This window comes from Chenopodium album, chromosome 17 (genome assembly GCF_948465745.1).
Source record: "Chenopodium album chromosome 17, dcCheAlbu1.1, whole genome shotgun sequence".
NCBI classification, from domain to species: domain Eukaryota; kingdom Viridiplantae; phylum Streptophyta; class Magnoliopsida; order Caryophyllales; family Amaranthaceae; genus Chenopodium; species Chenopodium album.
Window position 1 is genome coordinate 16,817,979 of NC_137850.1, and position 21,562 is coordinate 16,839,540.

General features: G+C 40.2%; 1 protein-coding gene across 1 annotated transcript; it reads left to right on the plus strand.

Moving 5' to 3' along the window:
- Nucleotides 1-2,792: 2,792 nt before the first annotated feature.
- On the plus strand, nt 2,793-9,255 carry LOC145588711 (uncharacterized). The gene is made up of 2 exons (XM_081645324.1): nt 2,793-2,981; nt 8,587-9,255. The coding sequence occupies exons 1-2, from the start codon at nt 2,793-2,795 to the stop codon at nt 9,253-9,255; spliced, it is 858 nt and encodes a 285-aa protein (XP_081501450.1).
- Nucleotides 9,256-21,562: the final 12,307 nt, after the last annotated feature.

The window sequence follows — 21,562 nt, forward strand, 5'->3', positions numbered from 1 at the left end:
GAGATTCTCTAACTCTCTCTCCTCTATTTTTATTGCTTTGATTTTTATTATTGTTTTAGTTGTTGGTATTGCTTGTTAATCATGTTGATTCTTGTTTATTTGTTGATTAATCTTGTTATTATCATGATTAGTGAGTAATTTCCTCATTAAGGGGATGGTTGTGGTGTAGTTGGATCTTGAGAATGTTCAAGGGTTTGGAATTGATTTATTGTGATTAAAGTCTTTATATGCTTGATGTTCTTCAATCTACTTGCAAAATTCATGTTGTTAGTTGATTGGGAGTGAATCTTTGCTAACATGAAACGGAAGTTGACTTAGCTAAGTTCATTTATATCGATTGTTATTTGATAGTACTTCCTAGTATATGGTTCTAATGTGGAAACATAGAGGCTATGTTAGGAGAAGCCGATTAGCCCCGGAAGGCGGTTAGATTGGACCTTACTTCGATATTCGAGCATGTTTAGTTCATAATTAATTCAACTCCTATGCCTTTGTTTATGTTCAAGTGAATGCTACTCCTAGACCATTTCCCTTAATGTTTTATTTCTTGTTTTAGCATATTTAGACTTTAGTTATTTTTCTCCTATTCCGGACTAGCTTAATTGTCGATAACATTTGGTGGTGTTTATCCGTTCTCTGTGGTTCGACCCCTATGCTTGCCTTATACTCGTATTAGGTTTGTTTAGGTTGTATAAATTGTATTTGATCTAGGGATAGTTGTTTGACGACGCGATTATTCCTTCATCAACCGCCAACATGGCGCGCCTTGGTGCCCAAGGCTGGGTAGCCAGCTGGCGTACGGTCATTGGCTGCCTTGAGGGGAACCTGGTGTTATGGGTTTGCCTTGGGGAGCATGGGGAGGGTGGTCCCTCCTTGTGGTCCTCACCTAATCCCTTTCTCTCCACTTTCCACTTGTTGTTTAATGATTTGCTTGGCTTTCTATTTAATTTTGGAATTAAATTAAATTGTATTTTGCCTTTTTGTCAACTCTCCCACGAGATTGGAAATCAAGGACTCATTTCCCAATAAATACCAATCATTTGGAATTGGAAAAGAGCACTTGAGTTGTGAACTTGAAGGCGTCTCCAAAAGCGAGAATACCTTCGTTCTAATACTCTATGTACTTTCTTGGTCTAGCCCCGACTAAACTTCGGGGTAGGGTGATCGCGGGATTTAAGTAGTGTCGTTGGTCTACTAACCCTAATCAAATTAATTATTTATAACCTAAACTACCCTAATACGAGTATAGGGGTAAGTAAAGGGTCGAACCCAAAAGGACTAAGTGTATCAATTTGTGCTAATTAGACTACTAGGAAAGCTTGTGAGATAGAGAGAGGTTCAACTAAACACTACTAAGAGCAAATAACTAAAACTAGGGAAAGTGGAATCCAATTACATCAATACATTCAATCACATCATACAATTAGATGAAAGTGACCTTGATTAGGAACAATTAACACATTTAACTCACTCTCGCACAATTAAGCATGTTAATTATCCTACTAAACTAATTCACTCTCGTGCAACTAGCCTAGCAAAGGTATGGAAGAATTTAGGGCTCTCAACCAACTCACTCTTGCGCAATTGATTGAAAATACAATTAAGAACATAGAATTAATTAGCTAGAAAGATTCTAATCCATAAAAGCATCATCCATACACAATAATCAAGAAACAATTTCATACTAACCACAATCAATCATTAAATTAATTAACATAACCTTCATCCATTTCCCTAGAACAAAACCTAAGCTAACATAATGAAGAAAGACATGGAAAACAAGATAAAAATAACAATAAAAACAAGATTAAACAAATAAACTAATTAATCTACTCAAAATAACAAATAAATAAGCAAAAACAATAATAAATGAAAGCAATAAAGGTGAGAGAAAGTTAGGAAGACTCATTGAATTTATGAGAGGAAAAATCCACAAAATGCTTCTTCAAAATCCCAAAAACTCCATGAAAAATCCAAACTTTCTCTCTCTACACTAATCTAACCCTAAGAGAGAGAAAATAAAGGAACTAAACTACTCTAAAACTAATCTAGGGTAGAATAAAATGTTGATAAGAGTTTGGAAAATAACCCCAAAGGGATATTTATATACAAAATAAATAAAGAAAGAAAAATAAATAAAATAAGAGAAAAATAAATAAAAGAAAAGAAAGGAAATAATAAAACATAAAGAAAATAAAAACAAAATGGAAAATAAAATCAAACCCCCCCGAAGTCATCAGACCCGCAAAAAAAATATAGCTCCAAATCTCCAACTTCGTTCTGCTGCTCTACGATCTTCCATCAACTCCATCACACGCATCATCGCCGTCATCGCAAGCATCAGAAATCAAATCACAATCTCAGCCGTTGGATTTCAAAATGTTTAAGGAATCACGAGAAAATCACGTGATTTTGAATGACCCATTGGAGCGGCCGCGAACACCCTTAGGAGCGACCGCTCACACCTTCTGCCAGGAATTGGTGAAAATGAATGAAATGGAGCGGCCGCTTCGGTTGAGTGTGTGCCCGCTCTGAAGGGTCTTCGATTTGAGGCTCAATTGGACATGGGTTGCTGCGATTTTTGGCCGCTGCTGTGTCGGCTTTAATTGGTGGCTAACGGTGGTTCTGGGTGATGGTGATTGGAGGAGTTTTGGTGGTGTATTGGTTGTTGGATATGCGTGGTTGCTGCTGCGGGGTGTTGTTGCGTGCTGTTATTGTTGTTGTTGAGTTGGGTGCTGATGGCTGAAAGGGGTGATTGCGGTGGTGGTGCTGGGTGTTGATGGCGTTGGCTGATGGAAGTTGTTGGTGATGTGCGTGAATTAGAGGAGCAGGGGAGGTTGGTGGCTGGTGGTTTGCGTGAGCAGGGAGTTGCGTGGGCTGGTGCTGGTTGTGTGAGAGTGGCTGCGGTGGAGGTTGGTGGTGTTGGGCTGAGTTGTATTGCTGTGAGATGCTGCTGTGTGCGTGAGGGAGCAGGGGATTTGGTGTGGTGGAGTATAAGGAAGTGTGTGGTGATGGAAAAGGGGCAGCAGGGGTCGAGGCAGCTTGCTTTGACACATTTGACTCAAACCCGGAACTTCGAACTTGATTTGAACATGAAAATCGAGCATCACCCCGAACACACCTACAAACAAAAACCAACACGAGGGTAGAACTACGAGATAAAATAAAATAAAGATAAAATAAAATAAAATAAAATAAGAAAATAAAGTAAAATAAAATAAGATAAATAAAGTAAAATAAAATAAAATAAAATGCTAAAACTAATGAAATAATAAAATAAAATAAAATGCTAAAACTAATGAAATAATAAAATAAAATAAAATAAAATAAACTAGAAACTAAAAGAAAATAAATAAGAAGAGAGAAGACGGAAATTATTAACTAAAACTACAAAAATAAACTAAAAACTAATAAAAGGGCAAAAATACTCAAAATAAATATAAAAGACGAGAATAATAAAATAATAGAAATAAAGGATAAAAAGGGTGAAATTATTGGAAAATAAGCCGGAATACGACTCAATAAGCACCCTAAAAGTGACATAAAAGTCACTTATCATAGGGGTTGGCTCGGTTCGAGTCTCGAGGGTGTTAGCCATTGGAGGTCCGCGCATTTGTGGGGCTCTACGCATTCAAGTCTGAGCTCTTAGAAAGAGAAAAGCACGCTATAAGGGTAATGGTTCTTTCTCTCTCTTCTTGTTAATCATGTGTTTATGTATTTAATTCATACTTAGTAACTTTAATTTGTGTGCGGGTTTTAGAGGGTTTTCTTCTGTGTGATGTCGAACATCACGAAACCATAACAGTGGTATCGAAGCCGCGCTCATTTAATTATTGTAACTAATAATTAATTAAGGTGATTTAAATGGATTTAAATTTCTGGTTTTGCTTTCTAATTAGATTAGAAGCTCGGTTTTAATTAGTTTAATCTCGTTTTATGCTAATTTTTGCATCTGAACTCCAATTCTGACTCAAAAGTAGTGATTTTGGGTGGAATCACCGATCTAAATCGATTTTGATTCTCTATGACATTGCTCCAGAAGCCAAAATCCACCCAGAAACATGTTTTTCGAGGGATTTTCCGTTTTTGACGAAAAATTTTAGATCTTTAAACCTTGATTTATTATGGCATGTTAATATTAGATTATGCGTATTGTTACATCATTAATCTACTGCAATTATAACCCTTATTAAGCATGTTTATGAAGTCATATATGGTGCTTGATTTGGTGAGTTCATTTTTCACATAAACTTGCAATTTCACAATTTTGCAAATTAATTGCTTCAAGTGCAATAGAATGTTTATGGTGAATTTGTATTTTTGAAGCCCTTAAAATGTTAAAGATCTAATCTTTAATTGTTAATTTGGTTGGATCTTAAATTTCTAAATTCCATGTTGAACTAACTTTGATTTTAATCATTTTTGAGTTGATTAAAGTCTTAAAAGTTCAAACTAGTGATTGAAATTTGATTACTCTTCATATTGGAAGATGTAATTTATTCAAGTTTACACAAGTTGGTGTTGGAAAATTTTTCATTGGATGATTGTATTTGTTTTTCCAACTACTTTTATTTTGTCAAATCTCGTTATTAATTTATGTTTGATTAAATTAATTGTGAGAATAGCCCTCAATTTTGTAGCATCAAGTTAAGCCAAAAATAATTTAAAGAATGGTTATTGAATTAATTTTGGTTTGTGCACTAAAATTGAATCTATTTAAGTTGGGCTTGTTTTATTTTCATTTTACTCAAATGTTGGTTCTAAAAATAATTTAGAATTAATTTTATATCATACAAAATCGGGATAAAATCTCGAAGGCACGAGCACGTAAATCGAGGCACAACAACCCCGAGCATTCTCTCGGCTAGCCAAGCTGCTTGCGCAACCCACATTTGGCTGCCGAAGTGTGCGGGGCTAATGGTGCATCGATGCGCGGATCGTGGTGCTAGTGTGTGCGAGCTTTAGTGTGGGAGGGCTAGCAGGCCAAGTGCGGGTGACCACGCACCATGCAGCCAGAAGCGAACGTTGCTAGGATGCCCTCGGGAGCACCTAACATGTGCTGCTGGGTTGGAGTGCGAGCACATGCACCATGCCGCAAAGCCCGAGCTGTTAGGCAGCTGCTGCGGCTAGGAATGGCGCGCGCCAAGCCTACCTTGGTGCGCAGGCCACGTGAGTGCCGCCGGCCTTGTGTGCTATGCTTGGTGCTTAGCTAATTTTGGCTCAAGGCTAGGCACTTGGCATCGTTTATTTTTGCATTTTGCGGTATTACGTTTTAATTAAAATGAGGCTAAGCCTCTGTTTTTCCCTGCACTTGTAAAATAATTTGGCAAAATTTGGGTGAACCGGCTTTGTTTGGGGCAAAAATTACCCTAAAGCGTGGACCAATCCCCTAGTGACACGTGGCCCAATCAAAGGGCGACATGTGTCATTATAGGAAGATACCACGTAAGCAACCCTTTTAAGAGCACCTGAATTAGAGAGAAAAGGGGCCTCCTTACATCAGGAGGCCCAAATCTTGAGAAAGCCGCAAACGACGCTTCCAAGGACACGGGTCCCTACCTGATTGCGCCGCTAATCAGAAAACGTCATTCTAGGGTACAAACCTTAAAAATCTCAGATCCCCACCCTATAAATACCCCAATCATTTATGATGGGAGGGGTGGATTAAGATATATCATTTAATAGAGCATAAAAACAGCTTTAACTTCTCTCTACTTTCTCTCTCTAGCTTTTTCGTTTTCGGGTTATTAACTTAACCGTCGGAGGCAAATATTCCGTTGCCGGAATATTCGTGTTTTGTAGGTGTCCAAGTCTACTTGTCAGAAGAACGCGACTAGAGTCCTAGAAAATCACAAAATCACCCGAAACATTTGCCGCTCACAATGACCCCATGGTGTTCATCATGAAGGTGGCTAACATGAAGGTTGGTCGAGTGCTAGTTGATACTGGCAGCTCGTCCAACATAATCAGCCTAGGATGTCTGAAAAATTTGAATTTTTCCAAAAGATGCCCTCTAGAATATCTCCCATCTGCTTATAGGATTTGGTGGGAGTATCATACATCCGGTAGGATGGATTGATTTACCCGTCCGATTTGGGAAAAAAGGGGGAAGGAAGGGACATGGTCGTCCGCTTCCTAGTGGTCAAATAGCTTACAGGCTACAATGCCATTATCGGCTGTCCGACTTTAATAGCAACCAAAGCAGTAATCGTACCTCACTTAATGCTGATGAAGTTTGGGAGGACGGACGGAAAAATTGGTACCTTTCATGGTAACCAAAAAATGGCTAAGGAATGTAATCAGTTGGTCGTGAAGCCAACAGCTAGGTGACGACAACAGTCGTCAGAGCCAAATTCCAAAGAAGGGTTACTCCAAACACAGCAGGTTAAAGTTAAGGCCGCAGCTAATGGTCGTCAACCGACCAGAAGAGTTAAGGCCGTAGTCGACTGGCGATCATACGGACATAGTGCTTGATCCAAACCAACCTGATCGAACGGTTAAGGTGGGTACTATTGCCGTGGGCTTTCTAGGAGACGACTTGATAAAGCTGTTAAGAAAATTCAAGGATGTTTTTGCATTTAAGGTTCATGAGATGTCGGGCATAGATCAAAGTCTGGCCGTCCACAAGTTGGCGATAAATCCAATAATGAAGCTTGTTCGACAGAAAAAGAGAAATCATGGAGAAGAAAGGAATCAGGCGGCCGCAGCAGAAGTTAAGAAGCTGCTGGACGCCGGTTTCATTCGGCAATGTTACTACCCTGATTGGGTAGCAAATTAGTTCTGGTAAAAAAGCCGAATGGAACATGGATAATGTGCGTGGATTATACTAACCTCAATAAGGCGTGTCCTAGGGATAGCTTTCCCTTGCCTAAAATCGACCGACTGGTCAATTCAACGGCTGGACACGCCCTAATGAGCTTTATGGACGCATACTCCGGATTCCACCAGATCCCCTTGTGGGAAGAAGACCAAGAGAAAACCGCGTTTGTGACTGAGCAGGGTCTGTACTGCTACAAAGTAATGCCATTCAACCTTAAGAATGCCCCTACTACTTTTCAAAGACTTGTTAACACTGTGTTTAGTGATCAAATCGGCCGAAACATGGATGGATGACATGATTGTCAAATCAAAGCTGCCGGCCGACCATCTTAATGATCTTCGAGAAATGTTCACTGAACTTAGGCGACATAAGATGATGTTAAATCCAAAGAAGTGTGTCGTTGGTGTTGAGTCCGGCAAGTTTCTTGGATTTCAAATTGATCAACGTGGCATTGAGGCCAACCCTAAAAAAATCCAGGCAGTCCTAAATATGAAGTCGCCGAGGACAATAAAAGAAGTGCAATGACTGATCGGCTGCTTAGCGGGGCTCGGCCGATTTTTGTCAAGGTCACGGGATAAGTGCCGATATTTTTTTTCAAACAATCAAGAAAAAAGCTATGTTCGAGTGGACCGAAGAGGCCGAGGAAGCCTTTGTGCAATTAAAGAACCATCTGCATACACTTCCTCGGCTCGTCAGCCCGCTCAAAGATGAGAAGCTATACATGTACCTTGCTATTTCAGATCATTCTTTAAGTGTCATCCTCCTTGTAGAGAGGGACGACCATCAGATCCCTGTGTATTTCATCAGCCATGTCTTGCACAATGCCGAGCTAAGGTATCCACCCATTGAAAAATTTGGGCTGGCATTGTTCATGGCATCAAAAAAGCTAAGGCCATACTTTCTTGCTCATTCAATAGTGGTCTACACGGACTCCCAACTGATAGTCAGCCAGGTGAATGGTGACTACGAGGCTAGGGAGCCGGCCATGATGAAATATCATCAGATGGGGAAAGACGAGGCCGACGTTCTAGAACATTTCACCCTACAACAAGTTCCTCGTTCGGAAAATCATCAAGCGGACGCACTATCTAAGTTAGCATCCTCGGCATCATGTGAACTCCCAGATCAGTATTTTGGGAAGTAAAAGAAAAGAGGAGTATTGATGCTGAGCCCGTACAGATCATAGACCGAAGATCCACTTGGATGGACGGGGTGGTCTCCTATCAAAGGGATGGGACACTACCGGACGATCCCAAGGAGAGCTGGCTGATGAAAAGGAGAGCAGCCTGGTTCAAAATGAAGAACGGGGAGCTATTAAAAAAGCATTTGTTAAGCTGTACTTGAAGTGTATCACCCTAGAGAGAGGGCATGATGTATTAGATGACCTCCACCAAGGGCAATGTGGATCCTACATAGGCGGATAGGCCTTAGCCGAAAAGGCTACCCATCTAGGGTACTACTGGCCGAGCATGAATTCAAACACCATGAAAATGGTGAAAAAATGTGACAAGTGCCAGAGGTTTGCCACCCTTATTCACCGACCTACAAATAGCTTGTCGGCCATAAGTAGTCCGCTCCCCTTTGCAAAATGGAGCATGGACATCTTGGGGCCGTATACTCCTGCGTCCGGGCAGAGGCGGTATGTGTTAGTAGCAGTAGACTACTTCACCAAATGGGTTGATGCTAAGGTCGTTCGAGGAATCAAGTGGACGGATGTGTCTGCCTTTATCTGGAAAAATTTCATCACTCGCTATGGTGTGCTACAGTCAATGGTGTTCGACAATGGACCCCAATTCAAAACACCCCAACTCAAAAATTGGCTTAGTGACCAGGGCATCACTCATTGTTTTGCCTCGATCGGACGCCCGCAAGCTAACGGCCAAGTTGAGGCTTACAACAAGCTGATCTCCAACGGTATCAAGCGCAAGCTTGAGAAAGTAGGCGGCCTTTGGGCAGATGAGTTGGTGAACGTGTTATGGTCTGTTCGAACCACAGCTAAGAGTTCAACAGGAGAGACCCCATTCTTTCTAGTCTACGGCGCTGAAGCCCTACTCCCAATTGAGATGTACGAAGCTACCCTTCGGGTAATGCTATATGATGAGTCGGCCAATTGGGAGGCTATGAAGACAGCGCTGGACTTTCTTCCAAAAGCTAGGGGCAATAAGACACTTAGACATGAAATTTACCGTCTTAAAATGACGAGGGCATACAACCGCAAGGTGTCTAAGCGTCCGCTAAAGATGAGGGAGCTTATTCTGAGAAAAATGGAAGCGGTTGGCCTAGCTAATGAAGATGGAAAGTTAACCCCTAATTTGGAAGGGCCATACCGAATCAAAGAAAAAGTAAGGGATGGTACATACTGCCTTGAAGTCTTAGATGGCCGTCCTATTCCTCGTACTTGGAATACGAACAATCTAAGGAAGTATTATGTTTAACTCTAGTATTTAGCCAAAAAATTGTATATGCAACTAGGTTTAGATGATCGAGCCTTGTAATTAAAGCCGCACGGCCCCTGACAATGTAATTTTGACATAATAAATGAAAAATCGAACATTTTTATTAACATTCTTACCATTTATTTATGATTACTTAAGCAGAAATGCCGGATAAAAGTAATAATGATGTTGTTTCCATCATGGTAGCTCGACCCTTACAAAAGTGCTACAAAACAGCAGAGTAGAAGTATGGCCAGGGTATCCCATGGCTATATAACTTGGCCACAATAACTGAAAAGTCAACCAGCCCGTCCGACCTCAACATGGTCGGACGACTGAGTAATAGGAAGCCACAAAAATTGCCCAAGGTATTATTTCCTAAATGAGGGCAAGGGCAAGCCTAGGCGTACAAGCCCAGTCAATATTCAGAAATTTCGAATTTGAGATATTACTTGAAATTTCTTGAGTTGCGTCCGAGCGATAGTATCAAAGGACAACTCAAACAAAGCCAGTTAAGCAGTCGTATACCTATTGTTGATTAAGCGATTCACCTTGCCTAAGGGCAATCATTACTATGATTTGATTAACTTACTAGTCATCATACCTGTAGACACCCAAATGTGTCTCCCCAAAACCAAACCCAGTGATGAATACCTTTCACGTCATTTGATTATCGAACGAGGTGAAAGTGTGGAAAGTCTAGTGATGAGGATGTTTTTATTAAACTATTTCTCCTTCTGTTTTCTAAAATATTTCTTTTCTAACTCAATTTTATGAAAAATAGCCAGTCCAATTTGGTTTGGTCCATGATAAGGGTCCAATAATAGTGTAGTTGGATTGGGCTTGAAAATAGCTTTTCAATGATATATTATAAGACCAATTCCGATGAATTATGAGGAAGTTATAGATTAAATTAAATTAGGCCCAATGATTTTAAATGTGGCCCAATGATCTAGAGGAGGGCCTATTAATTATTGTTCCTAAAGTAATTAGGATTTTTTTTAGTCTTCTAGGAATATCTAGAAGGTTCTCTTTAATTCTAATAAGATTAGGATAGATAATTATATTTTTAGAAAAATATGTTTTATTTTGAATAAAATATATTAAATCTGATTTTAAATCTGCTGAGACGCAGAATTACTTGTAACCGGTTTTAAAGGTGATTCCGCGTATAAAAGAGCGTTGACTTTTAAACTAGCGCGAGACGACAGCATCGTCGCCAGGCGCCGACCTTCGTCGCCTGGTGCTGGCCTTCGTCGCCTGGCGTTGATTCCTATCGTTTGCGATAAGAGGTATTTTATTCCGAATATGCTTTTCTTTGATTCTGTGCTATTTTTCCTATAAATAGGGATCGAATCTCCCCGTTTTTCATCATCCACAATCAAACATCCACAATCAATCCACAATCATCATTCACAACCATCATCTCTCTTTCTCTAAAGCTAGAAGCTTTCTTTCTCTATATTCTTTTTCTAAACTTTCCCTTTTACAAAATTCCTCATACACATGTTCTAGACACACCTAGCCAAGTTAGAAGTTGCCTTCGCCCTAGACGTGAAAGGTTGATAATTTCAGAGGGTTTGGTCCCAAATCCCTAGTTCTATTATTTAATTTAATTGTTTGATTTATTATTTTTCTTGAAGTTACTAACGCGTGTATTTTGTTATTAGAAAGAGATACGAGGCATCGAAGTAAGTAATTTAATTGTTATTCTTTTGATATAGAAGTCATGGTTAGATTATTTTGTTCCTAGTATCATGTTTCGGGATAACAAAATTTCTAATATCATGCATGTTTCTATGATGCTTCCTATTCTTTCTTTCTATCATGTTAGTGTCATGTTAGGGACAAAGCTTTGATCTTTAATGTTTAGTGACATGCTAGGGTTCGTTACTAATCATGTTAGTATCATGCCTAGGATCTTACTATTATTATTAAGCTTTGATGAGATTATGATAATTATGATTGTGATTATCATGTTGCTTGATATATATTGTCATTGTTATTGCTTGATCACGCCCTCTCTTGCATGTTTAAAGGGAATTGGTACTTGTAATCTCGCTTAATAAGATAATTAATAATCTTGTTTAGGCTAATATGACTATAATTCAAGTGATCACCAATAATAGATTTCTTTGTGCATTAAAATTCAACCAACATAGATAAACAGGTTTAGGGTTAATCTGTTGATTGTATGTTAGTCAGAAAGCGCACACGAATACAAGAAGAATAAAGTAGAGGCCTTTTTAGGGCAGGTTCAATCTCTTTTAGGTTGGATTTGTACCTTCATCCCCGAACTTCCAGTCATGGTTCCAGACCTATTAGAGTTAACGATCTCCTGGATCGTTAAGGGGTGTAACGTTCACCCTGTGAACGGTTTACAAGTTCCTAAAACTTGTTGGCGACTCTTTTACTCTAGCTTCCTTCCCTTTGGACGCACCATGCTTAAGTGTATGATCATAGTGGGGCTCAAGTGTGGGATGCTTGAAATATTCCCCATAATACCCTTCTAGGTATAAAAACTACTAAGTTAATCAAAATCACGTAGAATATGGACTAGGCGAACGCCGAATAAAGGGGCATACCCCCAGTGTTCGTACGAAAGCAATAAAAAGCATAATAAAGTGTGCAAAATTTGTTAAATATGGAAATTTATAAAAACCGCTCAGAAGGTGGCAAAATTAAAATAAATAGAAACCGCTTAGAAGGCGGCAAAATATCTTACAAGATCGCTCAAACAGGAGGTCAGATCAGAAATTGTTTGACACAAAGAAATGAAAGAAAAAAAATACAAGTACAGAAAGCTTAAAAATTTGCTACTAGAGGACCTGAGCTCGTTACTCAGCCGACTTATCGTCATTGGCAGGCTCCTCCAAGGCCGACTCCTTCTCGGCCACAGCATCAGCGGGCTTCTCTTCGGCTGCCTCCCCTTCATTGGTAGGTTTGGCTGAAGCGTTCGTTGGCTCCCCTTTGGCTGCTTCCTTCTCCTCAGTTGGCTCGACCTCCTCCTCCTCCTCCTCATCATCATCATCATCGTCCTCCTCGTCTTTAGAATCGGATGAGGTAACTTCAAGTTTTAGGGGAGTTTAGCCGGCCTTCTTAGCTATCTCCTTGAGGCAGACAAACTCCAAGTGCTTGGTAAAGCGCTCTTGATGGTAGGCAGCTGTGCCTTCCTTGCTCATCAGCTGGAAGGCCTCGAAGAAATGACTCTTGACTCTCTCCTCGGCCTTGTGCTCAATTTGGATGATTTCCATTGCACTAGGCTGCCGAGGGGCATTTAGCTTCCCAGACAAGTTAACCACGGACTTATTTAGCTCATCTACTTGGATCTTGAGGGAGGCCGCCTCGTCTTGGGCAGACTTGAGGGCTGTCTGGGACGAGGATAATTCGGCCTTTAATTTCTCAGCGGCTTCGAAGCCCCCTTCCACTGAGATGCATTTAGGACTGCCTCGTCCCGCTCATGTTGTTGTGCCTACTTAGCCAGCTCTTCCCTCTCAAGGGTCTTCCCTATTTTGACGATGTCCTCTATTTATCGAGCGCCTTATTGGACAAAGAATTGAGGGTCATCTTGTAGTGAAGCTTTAGGAGGGCGACGTTGCCAGTGTTCGCGTCCTCAGCCTTCCTGATTTGGGCCCAGGCTTTCTTGATTTTCTCGTTCTCTTTTTGTTTCCACTCTTGGAAGGCGCAGATACGAAGGAAGAGCTGCATGCGGACGAGTGAAAGTCAGCAAGTATGAAAAGTGAGAAATATTCTAAGTAAAAATAAGAAGCGGACGCAAAAATGAAAGACAAGATTACCTCATCAGTGCAGTTGACCATGGAGCCAAGGAAGCCCTCGTTTATTCCGTGGAATTTTTCCTGCTGAACCTGAGGGACGGCCCGTAGAATAGCCTCCCTCATAGCTTTTTGGTCAGCGCCGTAAGCGACTGGCCGGGTGGTTTCATGTTCATCTCCTTGGCAATATCTGCACACGGCCAAGAAAAGGGTCAGAATAAATAAAATGAGTTCAAAAAGACAAGTTAAAAACCAAGACAAGAGCCTTACCGTTCGAGAAAGATGTTGGGGTGGGAAGGTTGAAGGCAGGAGGAGGAATGGGTTCGGCCCCCTCTCCGTCCTGGCGACCGAGCTGATCCTCGGCCGGCTGAGAGGCAGCCGCCTGCCAATTTGACTTTAACTAACTCGACATGCGGAGTCGAGATGGGGCCGGTCGGTTTTGCCGGGGTCGACTTACCTCCGTCATCCGTTCGGACGTGCTTTTCGTAGATCTACTTAGTGGTCTGATCTACGGACTTGGAGCCCCCACTAGGTGACAGCTGGGGTGGCTTTCCTTCGGACTTCTTTAGAGCAGTCAGCGACTTCTTCTTGGCCGCTTGAACGTTAGGCGTCCCCTTAGAGGTAGTGCTCTTGCGGGACTTGGACGCCTTTCTTTCCTTGGAAGCAGAGGCCGGCTGCTTCCTCTTTGACCTGGGGGTGGGAGTGGCCAACTGAAAGAAAATAGTATGAAATTAGGGGAAGTCAAGATGGAGCGTCCGAGGATGGGTTAAAAGGAAGCCCTTTTCAGAGTCCCAAGTCGGACGAAGAGCAAAGATGGGGCTGTTCGTGTTAAGTCCTGAAGAACTCCTCTTCCAACATACCAGCTCGGCATGCAAAAAAAAAAAAAGTAAATTATGAAAGGAAAGCAGACGGACAGTACCTCCTTGGTTTTCTTGTACAGATGTTGACGGGCCTTGTACCGAGCCAAGTCAAGCTCAGACATGTCCACCCCCCCCTTTTACTTTGGGTCCAGCATAGCTAGAGCTTCATCTATGCAAGAAAAAGGAAAAAGAGTTAGAAATTTTTTTCTATATGAATTACTCATAAGTGGTTAAGGTACGAGTCTCCACCTTGGGGGATGTTGCGGTACAAGCCGCATGCCGACATAAAAACCGGGTCCCTAAGCCAACTGGACAAGGGACTCCAGTTTTTAGGCACCGCCACTGACTTGCCGCCCCTAGTTACCCTCTTGACTCCAAATTAGTCAAGCTGGTACGCATAGTTCGGATGGACGGGTGGCTTATACGGACGGTTTGTCCCTCGGCCAAGCTGGATAGGGGCAGCGTTGAACCTATTCATCCGCAAGTGGAACTCCGTGTCCTTTGTTTGAATACGGTAGAATTGGTTCTTCCAGTCGCGCCACTTGGACACCCTTCCCATCACCACCAGATAATCCTTGGTGGTGCATAAAATAAACCAGCCGTCCATCCCCTTGTCCAGGCGGACCATAGAGTGCATCTCGCAAAATACTGGGACGTGTGGCTTAGAGCCTTGCCTGATGCACCTCACCAAGTATCCAAGGATGTTCAACCAGCTGTTTGAAATCAGTTGAAAGAGGGCAATGTTGTACTCGTCCAAGAGCTCCTGGATGAACGGATGAAGAGGAAAGCGGAGTCACATTTCGAGGGCAGCGCGGTACACGCTGAAGGAGTGCCTGCGTGACCGCTCATCCTCCCGGGCGGCCACTGAATGGGAGCGCTTCGGAGCCTTGAGCTCATAACCTTCTCCCAACATAAGGAAGCTCTTGAACTCCTCCAGCCCATCATTAAGAAAGCCTAAGGCCGTGTCTCCAACTGGACAGGCGTACGGATCCTTAAAATTGTCCGCATTGGCCACCTCATCCGCCTCTTGATTCTTTGCCTTCCCTTCATCAGGGTGGGGGGCGGCCCTGAATCTTAGGACAACATGGTGTCCAGTTCAGCAGTTTCGGCCGAGCTCCTAGTTTTAGAGCCCCGGCCGCCTTCGGAGATAGAAACTCCCTCCGGAACTATGGGTCCTTTGCCCTTATCCTTCCTCTTGGTGCCCGCCTGATTTCTAGGAGGAGGAGCACTGCGAGATGGCAGGTTGGCCAGTTCCGCAATTACTATGCCAGTTCTAGGCCTGGCCGACCTTGGAGTTTGTGGAAGGGGTTGTTCAGGAATTCGAGCGGACGCCCCAACGTTCGCTTGAGAAGAGGAAGGAGGTTCTTTTAAAGACTGCAACTCGGCCAGATCTATGGCCGAGTTGGCAAATTGGGGAAAGCGAATGCCAGGAGCCTGTTCGGACACTTCCCTGCCTGAAGAGACGCCTTGCCTTTAGCGTTCTTTGAATGAGGCGGTCACTTCGACCACCGAGTATTCGCTTCCACTAACTGTGGCAGTGTTCGTGTTGGTATTTGTGATGGTGGCCGTCTCCCCGTCTGTGTCATTCGGATTATGGGGGACTCTTGGGTTTACCAGACTGCCGTCTGGATTTCTAGCGGCGTGCTTGTCATATGTTTTCATCGTTCGGGCCATTTGCAACTGCAGGAACAGAGAAGAATAGGTGGATGAGAGTCGGTACACGCTAGAAATGGACCCACTCCATGAAGGAGTCAGCTCTTCTCCGTCCACTCTAGACTCCCCAGTCCCAGGCGAACAACCGGCCTCATGAGGAGAAACGGACGAAGCCGAGTATTGAGCTAGATTTAAAACAAAAAGAAAAACAAAACAAAGTAAAAGAAGAAGAAATAGGAGTAGGCAGTTACCTTCGTCCGAGTAGAAAGACTTGGGAAAATCTCAAAGGATGACCGGAAAATTCAACAACTCTGACTGGAAAAATCAAGCGTACGGCGGAGCTCTTTAAGATTCAGGGAAGAAATCACTTTCTCTCTCTAAAAGCTCCAACTTCTCTTTAGAATTCTCAAAGTTCCAAAGTAAGAAAATGAAGTCAAACATCCTATATTTATAGGCAAATTTATGGGGGAAAAATGGTAAATCCATCTTTCTCGTTTAAAAATTCGAACGGTTAATTTTGAAGAAATTAACCGAGAATTCAAATGGTTAAAGAACCTTCTTCCGTCACTTCAAATGGAAGAGAAGACGAACGGGCTGACGGCACGTTAAAATAGACGGTCAGGTCAACGGAATCTAAACCGTTGTCCCGAAATCCCAAGCAACAGGTGTCCTTTCTAAAAAGATAGTCGGCCTTTTGCGTCCGACTAACCTCAGGACCCAAGAAGTGTCCAAGTAGAGGAATTACAAGCGGACAGGACCAAGCGTCCGGCCTAAAGGATAAATCCCCCAATAAGACGGACGTTACTGTCCGCATACCAAAGAAATGCTCAAAATTCTACAAATATTCGGACATGTTCGGACGAGTAGATAATCAGAGGAGGCGGCCCATAGAGTACGAGCCACCCCCTCTGAGGGGCAAATGTTTGGGGCAAAATTACCCCAAAGCGTGGACCAATCCCCTAGTGACACGTGGCCCAATCAAAGGGCGACACGTGTCACTATAGGAAGATACTACGTAAGCAACCCTTTTAAGAGCACCTGAATTAGAGAGAAAAGGGGCCTCCTTACATCAGGAGGCCCAAATCCCGAGAAAGACGCAAAACGGCGCTTCCCAAGGAGACGTGTCCCTACCTGATTGCGCCGCCAATCAGAAAACGTCATTCTAGGGTACAAACTCTAAAAAGCTCAGATCCCCACCCCTATAAATACCCCAATCATTTATGATGGGAGGGGTGGATTAAGACATATCATTTAATAGAGCATAAAAACAGCTCCAACTTCTCTCTACTTTCTCTCTCTAGATTTTTCGTTTTCGGGTTACTAACTTAACCGTCGGAGGCAAATATTCCGTTGCCGGAGTATTCGTTTTTTGCGGGTGTCCAAGTCTACTTGTCAGAAGAACGCGACTAGAGTCCAAGGAAATCACAAAATCACCCGAAACAGGCTTAATCAAATTAATTGGATTAATTTTAGTTAAGTTGGATGCGGAATTTAGTGGGAGCTTCTTTAATTATTTGAACTAATTTTATTGCGTTTAATCACATAATTTGTTAACAACTTTGACTAGTTTTAATTAGCCGTGTTAATTGGATTAATTATCTAAGTTAGTTATTAGTTTTTGCGTGTTTTGCATTGTTGCTTGTTTTACTTTGTAAAATGCATGGGTCATTCACGTTAGTGAATGGATGAATGGAATCGATATTCTATCACAGGTTTTACAAAATGACAACTAGTGGGGCCCGGTTAGGATAGTATATATGGACTAGGTCATTAAAAGTCCATAGTCTTCAATGAATCCACACAGTGGGATTAATATAATAAACATGCTTGTAATGCTTTTTTAAATAATCAATAACCTCTTTAACTCATAATTTTTAATAAATATCTCAAACTCCTTTTTAATTAAATTCAACATACTTTCAAAATCAAGTCTTTAAAACATGATAAATAATTCAATTCCTTTAAAACCTCATAAAAATCAGTACATCAATTTATTAATTAAAACTAATTAATTAAACATGCTTTATTTCATAAACCATTATTTAATTAAAATCAATCACAAATAAAATCACATAAAACATGTTATTCAATTCAATCACTTTCAAATGTACCTAGCCACCTAAATGTACCTCGATCCTTGCTTAGCAAAACCACACAAAAGAACTTAAGAACCTTGATTGCACACACCTTACAAATAAATATTACCTTAATCAATATAAGGTTAACAAATAATCACAACAATTAAATTAATAACCCCCAACTATATGTACATGAACCTTTTAAATTATTTTCTCATAAAAATCATTAAAAATCTGATTTTATTTAATTAAAACTAGTAATAATAATCTTTATAAATCCTCCATAATTATAATTAATTAAATAAGAAAAGAGAAGAAGAAAATATAGAAAAGCAAAGGAAAAAGAGGAGGGGAGGTGGCTGGAGGCGCCGAAGGTGAGTGGGGACTACTGCTGGTGGCAACCGTGGGTGGTTGAGGTGGCCGGTGGTGGTGGCGCACAAAAGGAGGAGAAAAAGAAAAGAAAAGAAAATAAGAGAAGAAAATGAGAGAGAATTAACAGAATTTGTGTGAGTGTTTGGTCACGAAATAAAGGGGTATTTATAGGCTAGTGTGGGCATGAATTATGGTAGGAAAATGTAGGAAGAATTATGGCAAGAAGAGTTAGGAAATACTTGGAGAGGTGAATAAATAAATATGGAAAGTTTTGATATTAAGGTGATTGTGTATAATAAAAATATGGAAGGTGTGTTGTCATGAAAAATAATATGGTAAGGGAGATTACTTGGGGAATAATAAAAGGAAATAAAAGGTAAGAAAATAAGATGATCAAATATTAAGGAGATGGAAAAATAGAATTAAGGAAAAATGAGAGATTTTAAGGAGATAATTAAAAATACAATTTACTAAAATAATTCTCCCAAAAAGCACCCAAGAGGGCAGAAAATATTGAGCTTCCTTAGCTCCAATTTTCAGACCACATTATAGTAATTTAGGAAGTTATTTTGCTAGTTTTTAGGAATTGAAAATAATTGTGTAAATAATATTTATTGTATAAAATAATTAATTAAATAATTTATTAAATAAATACCAATTATTCACCAATAAAATAACTAAGAAAATTAGATTTTCTATACAAAGAAAATCGGAAATTCTTAGCTACAATTAGGAATTTTCAGACTTCTTAATTAATTAATAAAATATAGTTTTTGCTTTAATTAAAATATCTGAAATATATATATAATCCGATTTTTTAAAATAAAATGAATGGATAATAAATCTTATCCAAAATCTAAAAATAATAATTAGGTTTTAAAATATAGTTGGCGCCAAAATTCGAATATTATTTTGGCTCCAAACTTCAAATAGTAAGTGAATTAACTAAAATACCCTTTTTATGAAATAATAATTAATTAGGAAAACACGTATGAAAATACGGGGTATTACAGTCTACGCCCCTTAAAAGAAGTTTCGACCCGAAACTTAGCCAAAAAAAAATGAAAATCATTTTAAGGTTTTGGTTCATGCACATCCTAACTTGACTCAAGACTCTAAACAAAATCAAGAAAGACTCTAAATCACTCAAAAATGACTTAAAAAGCAAACACGCGAAACTCTATCGCCCTCTACCCCCCTTAAAAGGAGTTACGCCCCCATAACTCGACCACTAACCTTAGGCAAATAGTTTTGGGTATTATTTCCTCATATCAGTCTCAGCTTCCCATGTAGCCTCTTGTAGGGAATATTTCAAGAATCCCACACTTGAGCCCCATTGTGATCATACACTTAAGTATGGTGGCGTCTAAAGGGAAGGAAGCTAGAGCAAAAGAGTCGCCAACAAGGTTTAGGAACTTGTAAACCGTTCACAGGGTGAAGGTTACACCCCTTCACGATCCATGAGATTGCTAACTCCATAGTGGTCCGGAACCATGACTGGATATTCGGGGATGAAGGTATAAATCCAACCTAAAAGAGATTGAACCTGCCCTAAAAATAGGCCTCTACTTTATTCTTCTCATATAGATGTGCGCTTTCTGACTAACAAGCAATCAATAGATTAATCCTAAATCTGTTTAATCTATGTTTGTTGAATATTAATGCACAAACTAAACTATTATTGGTGATCACTTGAATTAAAATCACATTAGCCAAAATAAAATTATTAATTATCTTATTAAGCGTGATTACAAATACAAATTCCCTTTAATCCTGCAAGAGAGGGCGTGATCAAGCAATAAAAATTATATATCAAGCAACATAATAATAATTAACACAACAAATCAAAATCATAATCTCAATCTCATAAAGCATAATAATAGCAAGATCCTAGGCATGATACTAACATGATTAATAACAAATCCTAGCATGTCACTAAACAATAAAGATTAAAGCTTTCTCCCTAACATGATACTAACATGATATAAGAAATAGGAAGCAACCTAAACATGATACTAGAAAGCAATAAAAAAATCCTAACATGACACTAGGAATCAAAATTATCTAAGCATGCTTTCTATAAAAATAAAGCAATAAAACAACATACTTTGTTGCCTCGTATCTCTTTCTATCAAAACAATATACACGTTAGGAACTTCAAGGAAAATATTAAATCAAACAATTAATTTAAAAAATTGAAATAGGGATTTGGGACCAAACTCTCAGAAATTATCAACCTTTCATATCTAGGGCGAAGGCAACTTCGAACTTGGCTAGGTGTGTCTAGAACTCATGAATGTGGAATATTGTATTTGTAAAAAGGGCTAGGCTTAGAAAGAGGGAGAAAGAATAAGCTATTGCTCAAGAGAGAGAAGAGAATTAGATGGTTGATGATTGTGAATGCCTAAAAACGGGGAAATACGACCCTATTTATAAGGAAAAAGGTCCCAAAACGATCAGAAAAAGATCAAATTCGATTCGGAGTAAAACTACTCCCATCACGGAGTGACAGGGTCCATCGCGATGCGATGGCTCTGTCGTTTCATGATGGTTCACGCGCTAACTTAAAGCCGTACAGAGTACTTAATCTAATTAAATTAGACTAATTAACGTCCGTACTTATCTTTTAAAATGAGATTAAATTATTTCAAAACACTTGTTTTAGTCCAAATAAAATTCTTTAGTTTCCTAAAAGATATAATTACTAATCCTAATTCCAATAGAATTTAGGATAACCTTCTAGATTTTTCTAGAAACTTAAAATCAATCCTAATGATTTTAGGAAAATTAATTAATGGGCCCTCCACTTGATCATTGGGCTGCATAAAACCATTTTGGGCCCAATTTAGTATTTTGACCATAACTTCCTCATTATTCATCGGAATCGGGCTTATAATGTGTCGTTGGAAAGCTATTTTCGAGCCCACTCCAAGTATACTATTGTTGGACCCTTATCATGGACCAAACTAAATTGCTCTGGACATTTTCCATAAATAGGGTAAGAAAAGAAACATTTTCGAAAACAGAAAGGAATATTTTTTATTAAAACAACCGCACCACAAGACTTTTCACGTTTCACTTTGTTCAATAATCAAATGACGTGAAAGATATTCATCACCGGGTTTGGTTTTTGGGGAGACACAATCAGGTGTCTATAGAAGCCCCTACTTTGACTGAGTTTGGAGAAACGTATGTTTCAAAAATAATAGTCAAAGTAACGATAGGGACGGAGAATGATTTAGAACATTCTGTGATAAATCATTCTTGTAACGTCGATACCTGCAAACTAGCATTAGTTAAACAGTTAAAAGAGTTAAGAAACACGTATCTTGCACTGTCGAGCACACGTCTCTAGGGTAACCGATTTTTTGTTGTATGCTGGTGACGACCTCCACGATACGTTGCGAATGTGTTGGACTTAATGATTTTGATGATGACACAACCTCACTTACTTACAAACTAATAAGTGCTTGATTTTTTAAGTGTGTACTCAGTTGCAAAGACCAGGAGAATTAAGTGTCTTGTAAAGATACCATGAGGAACAAGAAGGCCAGAAGCAGAGGTATCCATA